Source organism: Phacochoerus africanus, chromosome 2 (assembly GCF_016906955.1).
Source record: "Phacochoerus africanus isolate WHEZ1 chromosome 2, ROS_Pafr_v1, whole genome shotgun sequence".
NCBI classification, from domain to species: Eukaryota; Metazoa; Chordata; class Mammalia; order Artiodactyla; family Suidae; genus Phacochoerus; species Phacochoerus africanus.
Window position 1 is genome coordinate 15,243,489 of NC_062545.1, and position 12,803 is coordinate 15,256,291.

Sequence of the window (12,803 nt, forward strand, 5' to 3'; positions counted from 1 at the left end):
ATATGAGGGGTTTTTTTGGTCTTTTTTTTTTTTTTTTAGGGCCACACCTTTGGCATAGGGAGGTTCCCAGGCTAGGGGTCAAATTGGAGCTGTAGGTACCAGCCTACACCACAGCCAGAGCAACGCCAGATCCTTAACCCACTGAGCAAGCACAGGGATTGAACCTGTGTCCTCATGGATGCCAGTCAGATTCGTTTCCACTGAGCCACTGTGGGAACTCCACCAACAGATATATGTTGTACTAAGTACTGTGTGCTTATTAACACGTACAAGCAAATGAAATAGCTACACCACTGATGGGGATTAAGAGTAAATGTGATTATTTGGAGTTCCCGTCATGGCTCAGTGGTTAATGAATCCGACTAGGAACCATGAGGTTGAGGGTTCCATCCCTGGCCTTGCTCAGTGGGTTCAGGATCCGGCGTTGCCGTGAGCTGTGGTGTAGGTTGCAGACGTGGCTCAGATCCTGCGTTGCTGTGCTCTGGTATAGGCCGGTGGCTACAGCTCTGAATTGACCCCTAGTCTGGGAACCTCCATATGCCACGGCAGTGCCAAGAAATGGCAAAAAAACAAACAAACAACAACAACAACAAAAAAAAGAGTAAATGTGGTTATTAAAAAGAAAAGGAAAAAACATCAGCTAGATCACAACACGGTATTGAGCCAAATTACAATAGGCATAAAGCAAGGTGCTGGTGTGCCAGGACTCCATGAAAGCTTTATCAGAAGCACCATTCCACTCAAATGAAAGCTACACGAATGATGTAGGGGAGATCTGCTTTTATAATGTGAAACCCAAGTCAACAGCACAAAATTAAATAAGCCAGGGTCTCCGGGGAGCAGTCTGGAGGCCCCGAAGTGCCAATTTTATCTTAATCTTTCCTTTCCTAAAGGTGGAGTCACTTACTTCTTATTCCTTGGAAAGGTGACTTGCCCTCAATTTCAAGCAGGCACTGATCATACTTTTTCTCAGAACAGAGATCAGGATTGGAAAGACTCTCGAAAAGCCCTTGGAATAAACTTAACAAGCTTTGGTTGCAGTCAGGTCCTAGCATGTTATAAAATTCCAGGAGAACATTGCAAAGCTGTACAAATAGGACCATGAGTGGAAAAATGAGTGGGCAGAAATTCTCTGGATTCCCATTTTACCTAGTGATTTAAGATAAAGAAAACCTTCATTCTCCGGACTCCAAAAGAACAGGGACAGCTTCTGAGAGGGACATACCAAGTCATCTGCTGTCACTGGCTGCCCATTTTTGTCACTGGCCACCACCATTCTTCCCAGCCGCTCCTTCATGTCCTTGAGGCTGTCGGTCAGGGCCAGCACTGCCATGATCTCACTGGCCACCGCGATGTCAAACTGCGCCTGAAACAGCAAAAGCCAAGGTCACGGTCAGCTGTAGGGCCCCCCAGGGCGGCCATCTCCATCGGGAGCTGTGCTTCAGCAATGAAAGTTCTTGCAGGCCCCAGGCCTGAATCCTCGATGGGCCACTCCTGAATGCACCTGTGCATCGCACCTGCACAGCCCTGCGCCTGCTCCTCCCTAGGGCGGCCACCCCCTCCTCCATTCGCTCTGCTGAGCAGAACTGGCCTGGCCAGGCCTCTGGGACACCAGCCCAAGGCACTATGTAGGTTGTTTCTGTAACACATTTCTGACGTCAAGTTATTATTATTTGCGGCATATGGAAGTTTCCAGGCTAGGATCCAATCGGAGCTGCAGCTGCCACAGCAATGCCAGATCCGAGCCCCATTTGCGACCTGTGCCACAGCTTGCAGCAACTCCGGGTCCTTAACCCACTAAAGCAAGGCCAGGGATTGAACCTTCATCCTCGTGGATACAAGTCGGATTCTTAACCCATGGGGTCACAACAGGAACTCCCTCAGACGTCAAATTAGTAATGTGATGATCTGTTGGAGGCAGATCTCCACCAATGGACTGTGCGGGTGCGGAAGGCAGGCACCATTTCGGGAGAGTTTGATCCTGGACCCCCAGCTTGGAGGACTGGGTGGGAAATGCATTCAACGCCTATGGCGGGAAAAACTGAAAAACTTGCCAACTGCCTCTGTTGCACATGCGTCAGGGTGGCGGCATCTGTCTGCCCAGCAAAGAGATGAGGACAGACCGTGAAGATGGTTCTGAGACCAGCTTCCCAGGGTTTGAGGTTGGCACAGGGAGGAGACCCGACTTGTGTTATCCTCCGGATCAGAAAAGGACAGAGTTAATGTTCAGCTGTCCATGGGGGCCTGGCCACATCAGATCTTGAACTATCCAGCCACACATGCTGGAGAGTGGCTATTTCCTTTTGCCTCGCCTGGCTCTGCTGTGCATCTTCATCCCCTAGGGACTAAAAGAGACACAAGGAACAAATCCTCAGGATTCAGCCACTGGACAAAACCACTTCATCGCGCCCTGGCTGAATTCTCTCCTTCCCAAGGGGCAAGTGAGCCAGACAAGTTCAGTCTCACAGACGGAGAAAAAGGCGGCGCCCTGGTGGGATGACCTCATCAGGCATTTTACTGCCCACTTCGGGCACTGCCAAGAAAGGAAATGAAGGAAAGAAGGAGCTTTCTGGCCCATTCCTGGTTGAGATTTCAGTCGTCATCGATTTAATGGAAAAATACTACCTAAAAGTCAAATGCACCTACATTCAACTAGTATATTCTCAATATAACCCATTCCAAACATACGTGGGTTTTCAAGGTATGACATTTAGGATTCACTCTACCACCGTTCCATTAAAAACAGTGCGGAGGAAAAATGACTGTATCTGAGAAGTAGGGCTATTACCTTTGACTTTAGCACCTCCCTCCAACACTCCCAGCCTAGCTGTGCTTCTCTCCATCAATCCAAGTCTAACTTCCTATCTTTCCCCAGAGCTTCCCAAAATGCATGGCAATGACTCTGGTTTCCTAGAGGGGAAACTGACGGAAAACGGTGGGTGCGAGAGTTGCGGGATTTGGAGGAGGGCGGGTGCAGAGGCTTCGTTTGTCACCTCCGGTCAATCCTCATATTCACTTTTTAAAATCAAATTAAATTTAAAAAATTGACGTATAATGGATCTACAACGTTGTGTTCATTTCTGGTGTACAGCAAAGTCATTCAGTTATATATATATGTGCATATATATGTACACATATACATTATTTTTAATATTCTTTTCCATTATGGTTTATCACAGGATCTCAAATACCGTTCCCTGTGCTACATACCGTGGGACTTGTTGCTCATGTTTCCTTTTTAATTTAAATATTTCTAAAGGTCCAAAAGTCTATTTCACAGGAGGACAGAATACAACAGTAAAAGTGATTCTTTTCACACTAATAAAAACTTAACAAGGCAAAGGCCATAAATCTAAAATAGTGTTAACGGTATCAAGTTTGCTACAAAAAATTATCATTTAGAGGCCAGCGGTGCCAGGCTGAAAAAATCATGGAATGACTTTCTGTCCCCTAAGCACCATCACCCCACCTGCGAAGATCTATTAAAAGGAAGGTGGGCATCCTAATTTATCCTCCACATTTTCTGGAATTGTGTAATGAGACATCATCCTTAACAACTTCTCAGGCTATTAAGCCCAATACCTGGGTGTTTGTTCTTTGGTTTATGAAACGTGATTCATGTGTCTGAGATTTTCATTTTTCAGTTGTTAGGCAGCCTAACTCGGTAGGTTGGCAATAAAATGTTAGATTTTACCTTCAAGGGGCACCCCAAGGGGCTTTTACCAGAAACACAACGAAAATCACACACACGCAAGAGGGATGACAAAATAACCTGGAGACTTACTGCCTCCTAATCCTTTCCCCGTCCTGCTCATGGACCGGAAATAACACCGTGAGGCTCACCGGCCCCTGCAGAAGGAATGAGAAGAGAAACCCAGAGAACCAGATTCTGGGCCAGTGGGAAGGCGAGAGCAGAATGCCCCCTCCGGGGAAAATGCCACCTACCTGCCGGGAATGGCCTTTTTCTGTGTTCCCCTGCCCAACGGTTATTTTCCGTAGAAATCGGTCATTTGTGTCCAACACTAAAAGAGAAGAGAACAGAGAACTTGATCAACAAGCAGGGACCAGCCGCCCAACAGTGTGTCCGGCACTGTTCTGGGTGCTGGGGAGGCAGCAGAGAGTAAGGGACAAGGTTGGGCTTTTCCAGGGGGAGGATACAGAGACGGGGCCAAGAAGCGAGGGCTCAACCAGCCAGTGCCAAGTCCCTTAAGAAAAAAAAGGAAGGCATAGGACACTAGGTGTGGGGTTGGGGCCAGGGTAGCGTGCCGTTCGACGAGGGGGGAAGGAGAAGCATTTCTGAAGCAGTGTTCTTTTTACACTGAAACCAGAGGCACAAGAAGTCAATTAAGTCTCTGCAAAGGTTAAACACAGACCCAGCAATTCCACTTCCAGGTATATACGCAATAGAACTGAAAGCTGGTACTGCACACCCATGATCACAGCAGCATTAGTCACAACAGCCAAGACAGAAACAATGAAGTGTCCACTGACTGATGAGCAGACGAATAAAGTGTGGTATATAATATGTACAATGGAACATTATACAGCCATAAAAATGAATGAGTGTTGATATTTGCTACTCCATGGAGGGACGCTGAAAACATACATAATGAAACAAAACAGATACAATATGATTCCCCTTGTATGGGGTACTGAGAATAAGTAAATTTATAGAGACAGAGAGTAAAGCGGTGATTACCAGAGACTGGGAGGAAATAGGGTGTTACAGTTTAATAAGTATAGCGTTTGTTTGTTTGTTTGTTTAGGGCTGCATAAGTGGCATATGGAAGTTCCCAGGCTAGGGGTCGAATTGGAGCTGCAGCTGCCGGCCTACACCACAGCCGCAGCCACCCCAGATCCGAGCCACATCTGCAGCCTACACCACAGCTCATGGCAACGCTGGATCCTTAACCCACTGAATGAGACCAGGAATCAAGCCCACATCCTCAGGGATACTGGTTGGATTCTTAACCCACTGAGCCAGGACGGGTACTCAAGAGTTTTTGTTGAGGATGTTAGAGCTTTCGTTGAGGATGATGAAAAGGTTTGGGTCTAGGCATTAGTGATGGTGTAACCATAGCAAGCTTGTGAGTGTATCTACATGCACACTTAGGAATGATCTGCTAGGAATATTTTACCACCAAAAAACCCTCCCAAATAAAGTAGTATTGGGGGGGGGGGGAGTCAATGATAATCAGAGTAGGTATCGATGCTCTTTCCTCATTGCACTGACCTGTCTGAATGGTGCTGATGTATATTTTGTCTGTGAAAAACAAATCTGCAATGCCAGGAATCAGAGCCAGAAGGACACAGAGTCTCTAATAATTTATGTGGAATCAAAAAACACGCTGCCCACATTGACACCTTTGATCCAATGTACTAAATGTACAATTCGGCGGGAAGTGAAAGCATCTGCAGGATGAAAAATGTTGAGGTTTTCTTTCTCACACAGAGCACCGGCCCACCCTGCCCACCGCTGCTGTCCCCTGACCTGCTTGCGGCTGGTCACTTTCTCTCCATACAAGACGCTCTCACACACACTCAAATACACACACTTGATTAACACACATCCACAGACACGTGAGCCACACTCAGGGGGCTCACAGAAACCTCTCCATGACTTTAAGACGTAAGCAGAGATACACAGGGAAAGGGACACCTCTCACTATTAGCACTGGCCAGCGCTTACTCCCACGACTGATGGTGCAGACTCAGAGGACGTACTCGACAGTGTTTCTTTTCTTTTTTGTCTTTTTGCCATTTCTAGAGCAGCTACCACGGCATATGGAGGTTCCCAGGCTAGGGGTCTAAGTGGAGCTGTAGCCGCCGGCCTACACCAGAGCCACAGTAATGCCAGATCAGAGCCGCGTCTGCAACCTACACCACAGCTCATGGCAACGCTGGATCCTTAACCCACTGAGCAAGGCCAGGGATCGAACCCGCAACCTCATGGTTCTTAGTCGGATTCGATAACCACTGAGCCATGACGGGAACTCCTCGATAGTATTCTGACAAAACATTTCCTACTCTCATATGCAGTGGACACAGTCTTGATGTGATCTTTTTATTGAAAAGTAAAGGGTGGTTTTGGTTTAACAAAGAGAACACAAGTAAGCCAAGAAACAAAAACAAAAGTTAGCAAGACCAACCAATGATCAGTGGCAGCAGAAGCCCACGTGTGCATTTAGCCCTGGGAGAGCAGGGCGTCTCCCAACACAGTGGGCTTTTGATGTCCCTGGAAGGGGACATGGAAGAAATAAGAGAAGAAAGGTGAAGATGAGGTTCCGACACACAAGAAAGGCCAGAAAGGCTTGCTGAGTGTAACGACACAGAATTCCTGGCCTCGAAGTGATAGAGCCAAAGATGGAATGAGAAACGTATTGCGTCATCTGAGGGACATTTCCCGAGGGCCAATTTGGTGGCAGGTCCCGGGCTAGCTCTACAAGGATACAAAGATGAACAGGACGCTGCTCTCGGACTGGAGGCACTCACTGGCCAAGGGGAGAGCAATATGGAGAAGGCAAGCAGGCATGGAAGGCGACTTGCAGAGGGGAGACATCTGGTTTTTCACCCTTTGCACGAGCCCCTCCCTTCCAGATGACACTGCTGTGTCTTGAGGAAAACCCACATTGTGCCTAGTGGCTTCTTATTTAACTTTTTTTTTTTTGGCTGCACCTGCGGTAAGCCAGGGATCAAATCCGCACCCCAGCTGTAACCATGTAACCAGAGCCACAGCAGTGATAACGCCAGGTCCTTAACCTGATGAGCCACTGGGAAGCTCTGAGGCGGCTTTTTAAAAACCAACATAAACCTCAGACTAGGAAGTACCATTAGGACATCAGGGGTAGGTCCCCTACTTTGGCTTTAGTACAAGAACTGTACTGATTCCCTGCAGGGCTGCGGGGGCCAAGCTGGGACCAGGAACCGGAGGTCAGTTCCCTGGATCCTAAGGCTTCTGGATCCTTGATCTAAGGGCCTGTGAGCTGCACCCATCCCACCCCCACCCCCCGCCCCCGGCTGCGATGCACAGAGATGCAGGGGCCCATATCCCTTTAGGAATAAAAAAAAATGACCTGATGTCCAGTTTCTTCTGCTTATACTATGTTTTCAGGAATAGTGCACAGGGTCCCAAGTTCACCCTGTTACCAGCACTTACGAGGCCTTTAAGCTTCTAACATAAAGCAGGGGATGAAAAACCACAAGCAGTTTCTAACACAGGCTGAAAAGAAAGAGGCCACTATTAAATATGTGACATCCAAATGGTCTCCAGTTATCAAACTATAAAAGCATCTAAACTCATCACAGAGGTTATATTCAAACTCTAAGCCCACACTCCCTTGGGGAAAAAAAAATAAGAACAAAAACTCTACTATTAGGCAACTTCTGTCTACCTGATGGAGAGCCTTATTTCTTGTAGGAATTCATAGGAGTAAGAGCCAAACTAGAACTCAAATGTCATTCCCCACTCCCTGGACACAGGCAGCCGTCTACAGCAATAATGTTTTCTTCACTTTAGTGCCCTAAACAATAAGACAGTTATAGTATTTATCTGGAATAATTTTTTAAAGCTGTCATTCCCATTAAAATTTATCAGAAGAATATGAAAAAGAATAGATATGTATATATATATATATAAAACTGAATCACTTTGCTGTACACCTGAAACTAAAACAACATTATAAATCAACTATCCTCCAATAAGAAAACCTTTAAAAAAAGAACAAACGAGTAGTTACCAGTGGGGAGAGCGAGAGGCAGGGGCAATTTTGAGGTAGGGGATTAAGAGATAATAAATAATAATTAATAAAAAAACTGAAAGGATATATTGTACAACATAGAAAATACAGGGCATATTTAAAATCACTACACATGGGATATAACCTTTAAAAACTGTGACTCCCTATACTGTTTACCTGTAACATAATATTGTACATCATCTATAGTTCATTCAAAAAAATCATAAAGAGTTCCCATTGCGGCTCAGTGAGTCATGAACCTGACTAGTATCCATGAGGACACAGATTCAATCTCTGGCCTCACTCAGTGGGTCAAGGATCCGGTGTTGCCGTGAACTGTGGTGTAGGTTGCAGATGCGGCTCGGATTCCGCGTTGCTGTGGCTCTGGCGTAGGCCGGCAGCTACAGCTCTGATTAGACCCCTAGCCTGGAACCTCTATATGCCGCGGGGAGCGGCCCTAGAAAGGTAAAAAGACCAAAAAAATAAAAATAAAAAATAAAAATAAAAAATAATAATAATAAAAAAATCTTTAAAAATGCTAAAGAGAGTTTACTCTCCTTTAGGAGTTTGGGAGACACAGACACACAGAGAAAACACCTCCTAAAACTATGATCACAGTGGTCCCTCTGATCTGGGTGGCGCTTCAGGGTCTGGAAAGTACTCTCTTGCTGAAGCACAGCTGCTCAAGGCAAGGCCGCTATGATGACTCCATTTAAAAGTGAGGAATTCCGGTTGTGGTGCAGTAGAAATGAATCCGACTAGGAACCACGAGGTTGTGGGTTTGATCCCTGGCCTCGCTCAGTGGGTAAAGGATCCGGTGTTGCCGTGAGCTGTGGTGTAGGCCAGCAGTTTTGACCCTTGGCCTGGGACCCTCCATATTTCATGGGTGCAGCCTAAAAAAAAAAAGGACACACAAAAACATGAGGAAAGTGTGAAAGTCACATGTCCAAAGTTGCATGGCGCATACGTGGCAGAGCCAGTGGGGGTCTGGTCTTTGTTTTCCCACCTCACTAAATTCTTCATGAACAGGAGGAATAGATTCCCAGGAGGGCAGCTTCCCGGAGGGGTGGACCTGAGCTGTGTCTGGGAAGATGCCGCCCAGCAAAGGCAGAGGGAGGCCACGGTATATGGGGCCACCTGGCAGGGCCTGAAGGCCAGGCTATGCGTGTGGTGGCGATCTTACCACCCAGGACGGAGGCTTCTGAGCAAGGAGGCGACAGAACATCTTTCACGACACTATGAACCTACTGAAACCAGGGGTGGAAGTGGAAGCAAGAAAATTGATGACGATAGAACTGCAATCATCGGGTATCTGATAAAACGGTTCTGGAAGTGTGAGGAAAGGGGGAAGGGGTCGGGGAGAGAAGTCTGAGAAGAACAACAGAGGAAGGATCAGACACTCATAGCATCTGATGTTCTGTTGGTTCTATCTAGCGCTATTCTCAAGTTTCTGGAAGGATCATATTACTGGCTCCTTTCCCAGCTCCAAGAGACGAGGCGGGAGCGGGCATGTGACTTGCTCAGGGTCACACAGTGAGTGGGAGGGGACGACCCCCACTCTAGGCTCCTGACTCCACATCTTGGGCTCTTCCCCACTGTCCCACCCTTACAGTGCAAAGGCAGAGGCATCACAGCAAAAGGAAGCAGCGACCTCAGAGCGGATGTCCCTCCACTCTGAGCGTGACCTGTCAGAGAGAGTTCTGCTATGTGGCTGGAAGCACTAGAAAATTCTGCCCTGAAAATACAAATTTGGAGCTTCTTAGAGCTAGCGGTAAGGAGCGAAAGGCAGAGATTAGGATGGCGTGTAGAGAGGGCAGCAGGACACACGAGAGACAGACTTTTTCCTCCCAAAGACAAGGGAGCAGAGAAGAGACAAGAAAAAGTGACTTTCCTCAGCAGAAATCTGGAAGCGGTGGGGGATGGATGGAACTGAGCTAAGGGTACAGCTGCTTCTCCTCGATAGGAAGCATGGAAGAGAGAAGATTCTGGTAAAATAACAGAGATGGAAATCAATGAAGGGTTCATGCAGCAGGCTGGGAAGACGATGGGAAGAAACACAATTGCGCGTCGGCGAAACTGAAGAGCTTCCGCTGGAACACGCGCCGTCCTGCCACCTGGGCACCAGCACCCACCTCTCTGCCACGTGATGGTGGCCGGGTCGATGTCCAGGCGGGCAAATTTCCTCATTTCATCCTCCGTCAGAGCGCACGGATCTGTCTTATTGATTCCCAGTTTCTAACGATTAAGAACAAAATGTGATAGAGGTTTTAGAACAGAAAGCAAGGTGTAACCAAAAGTATCCTATTTTTCCTTTCTCCGTGACCAGGAGAGCCTTTTTACAAATTAAGGTGAATTTCAAGTAAGTCGTTAGACCAACTCCCGTTGAGTTTCCCTTGTGGCTCAGTGGTAACAACCCAACTAGTAACCACAAGGATGGGGGGTTCAATCCCTGGCCTCGCTCAGGGTTTAAGGATCCGGGGTTGCCTCGAGCAACATGGTTCAGTTCTGGTGTTACTGTATCTGTGGTGTAGGCTGGCAGCTGCAGCTCCGATTAGACCACTAGCCTGCGAACGTCCACATGCTGAGGATGCCGCACTATAAAGCAAAACCAGACCAAACCAAACCCTGACTGACAGGCAAGGTGTTCCTGCTATGGCGCAAAGGGATCAGCAGTGTCTTGGGAGCCCCGTGACACAGGTTCAATCCTCGCCCACACAGTGGGTTAAGGATCCAGCATTGCCGAATCTGTGGCTTAGGTCACAATTGCAACTCGGATCTGATCCCTGCCTCAGGAACTCCATATGCCATAGGTGGATGCCCCCCCCCCCCCGCCAAAAAAAAAACTCAATGGTAATAAAACCGACAGGTGACAGTTCGGGTGACAGCACGCACAGAACAAGCGCTGTGTCTGTGGTGGCTACAGGCTCTCCACACAGTCACCCCATGCTGTGCCCATGTTGTTCTTCTAATTGATGCTCCAGTTCACTAGTTCTTCTTTTCAAACAATAAGTACCAATAAATTCAAGTAACAGTTATGTCTGTTTTCAAGTGATCTCTAATTCCATTAGGAAACAAGGTTAATGCTTTTAATGTATCTCTTTGCATGAAGGAAACATTCTAAAAAAATGCTTTTTAGTGTAAAATATAAATAAAATATAAGAAAAGAACCTGGGAAACAGAAATGATACATGTCGTAGCTGCAGAGGGTAGCATATTGTGCATTATTCTCAACAAACTGAACTTGGTTCCGAAGGAAGGAAGGGGATGAAGTTTTTAGACCAATTTTCACCAACCCGTGGCTGTCAATTCTACCACTAAAGTTATCTTTGATGCCAGAAAAAGAGCGAGGGGAAATCTAAGGGGTTAGCAGCACTTTAAATAGAAAATAGCCCTTGGAAGTGATACTACGGATAAGAAGGGCACATATACAAATGCAATCTAAAAGGACATACACAATCTTAGTGTCTTCCTTATCTTAGAAAGTTAATACGTTTTGTGAAAGAAGAAAAACCCTTGGCAATCCTCAGGACTAGAGAACAGCAAGCAGTCCTTTTTTTTTTTTTTTTTTTTTTTAATTTGTTAATTTTTTTTGTTTGTCTTTTTAGGGCTGCACCTGTGGCATATGGAGACTCCCAGGCTAGCGGTCGAATTGGAGCTGCAGCTGCCAGCCTAGGCCATAGCCACAGCCAACACCAGATCTGAGCCATGTCTGCATCCTATACCCCAGTTCACGGCAATTGCGGGATCCTTCACCCACTGAGCGAGGGCAGGGATTAAACCTGCTTCCTCATGGACACCAGTCAGATTTGTTTCTGCTGACCCACCAGTGGAACTCCAGCGGTCCTCTTGTTTTGTAGATGAAGCAGCTGACATCCACAAAGGTGAACTAATTTGTCCATCTGCTTTTTGGTGCAAGATTCAGATTCAGGTCTCAGGCATCTGGTTCTGTGCATTCTCTGCTATACTGTTCTGTCTCTTAAGAGTTTAATATCCCAAAACCCCAATTCAAATTAAGTTCAAAATTTCTGGCTTTGACGATTCTTCTCATTTGTTTCCAAGATATTTTCTTTTTCGCTTTTTCTTTTTTTGGTGTCTTTAGGGCTGCTCCCACAGCATATGGAGGTTCCCAGGCTAGGGGTTGAATCCAAGCTGTAGCCGCTAGCCTACACCACAGCCACAGCAACACAGGATCCCAGCTACGTCTTCGACCTACACCACAGCTCACGGCAGCACGGGATCCTTAACCCACTGAGCAAGGCCAGGGATCGAACCCGAGTCCTCATGGATACTAGTTGGCTTCGTTACCACTGAGCCACAACCTAAGTCCCTATTTTCTTTTACAGCAACCACTAACTGGAAACTTACTTTTAGCCGAGCAAGTTGAATTTTTGAAAATTCTCGAATACCATTCACTGAAGGAACCAGTCGATTATACAGAGCCTAAAAATGCAAAACAAAAACAAAACCCCACAAAAGTTTTAGGGCCAACCATGAACTTGGACAATTTACAGAATATGACAAAGTTCATTACATTTATAACCACACTGTTTAGATTATAGACTCTATTAAAATTCTTGGCTAATGTAAACAATTTAGACTTAAGTCCTGCCATTTTAATAAATCTGACTAGATCTGAAACAATGCACATTGTAAAGAGTTTGCATGAAAATATACTTCTTGATCTAGAGCCTTGTAACTATCAAATTAAAATTTATCTCAATATCTGTATTTGGTATTTGGCTTTAAAAACTCACTAGGGAGTGAGTTTAACTGGAAGTCAGGACCCTTGAAAATGTGCCAGAAGTTCCCACATTCATCCACATCCTTTCTCTGAGGAATTAGTACCTGGTAGTCTGTCCCCTTCAGGTGTATAGTTTGCCTCTCAGATTTTACACACTTGAAGCCCCAAAACGGAGTCTGTTTAACAGGGCATCTAGGAGAGCTGCATGTAACATTAGCACCTTCAAAAGGAATCTCTCAAATCTCCTTAGCATAGACCAGAGATTAGATCTATGGGCAAAATGAAGAGAACTGGTCTACCAATTACCTTTTTTAATACATATTTTT

General features: G+C 46.2%; 1 protein-coding gene across 2 annotated transcripts in view; it reads right to left on the reverse strand.

Moving 5' to 3' along the window:
* The window catches only part of MTHFD1L (methylenetetrahydrofolate dehydrogenase (NADP+ dependent) 1 like), a 191,353-nt gene that overhangs the window by 113,449 nt on the left and 65,101 nt on the right, over positions 1–12,803 (reverse strand). For both annotated transcript variants that reach the window (XR_007133496.1, XM_047769936.1), the window contains exons 15-18: positions 12,102–12,176; positions 9,869–9,971; positions 3,946–4,022; positions 1,226–1,366 (exon numbers count right to left, since the gene is read on the reverse strand). Coding sequence is in view for 1 of the 2 variants with exons in the window: in XM_047769936.1 (XP_047625892.1) it covers positions 1,226–1,366; positions 3,946–4,022; positions 9,869–9,971; positions 12,102–12,176 (396 nt within the window). In the remaining variant the exon portion in view is untranslated. The remainder of the gene's footprint in view (positions 1–1,225; positions 1,367–3,945; positions 4,023–9,868; positions 9,972–12,101; positions 12,177–12,803) is intronic.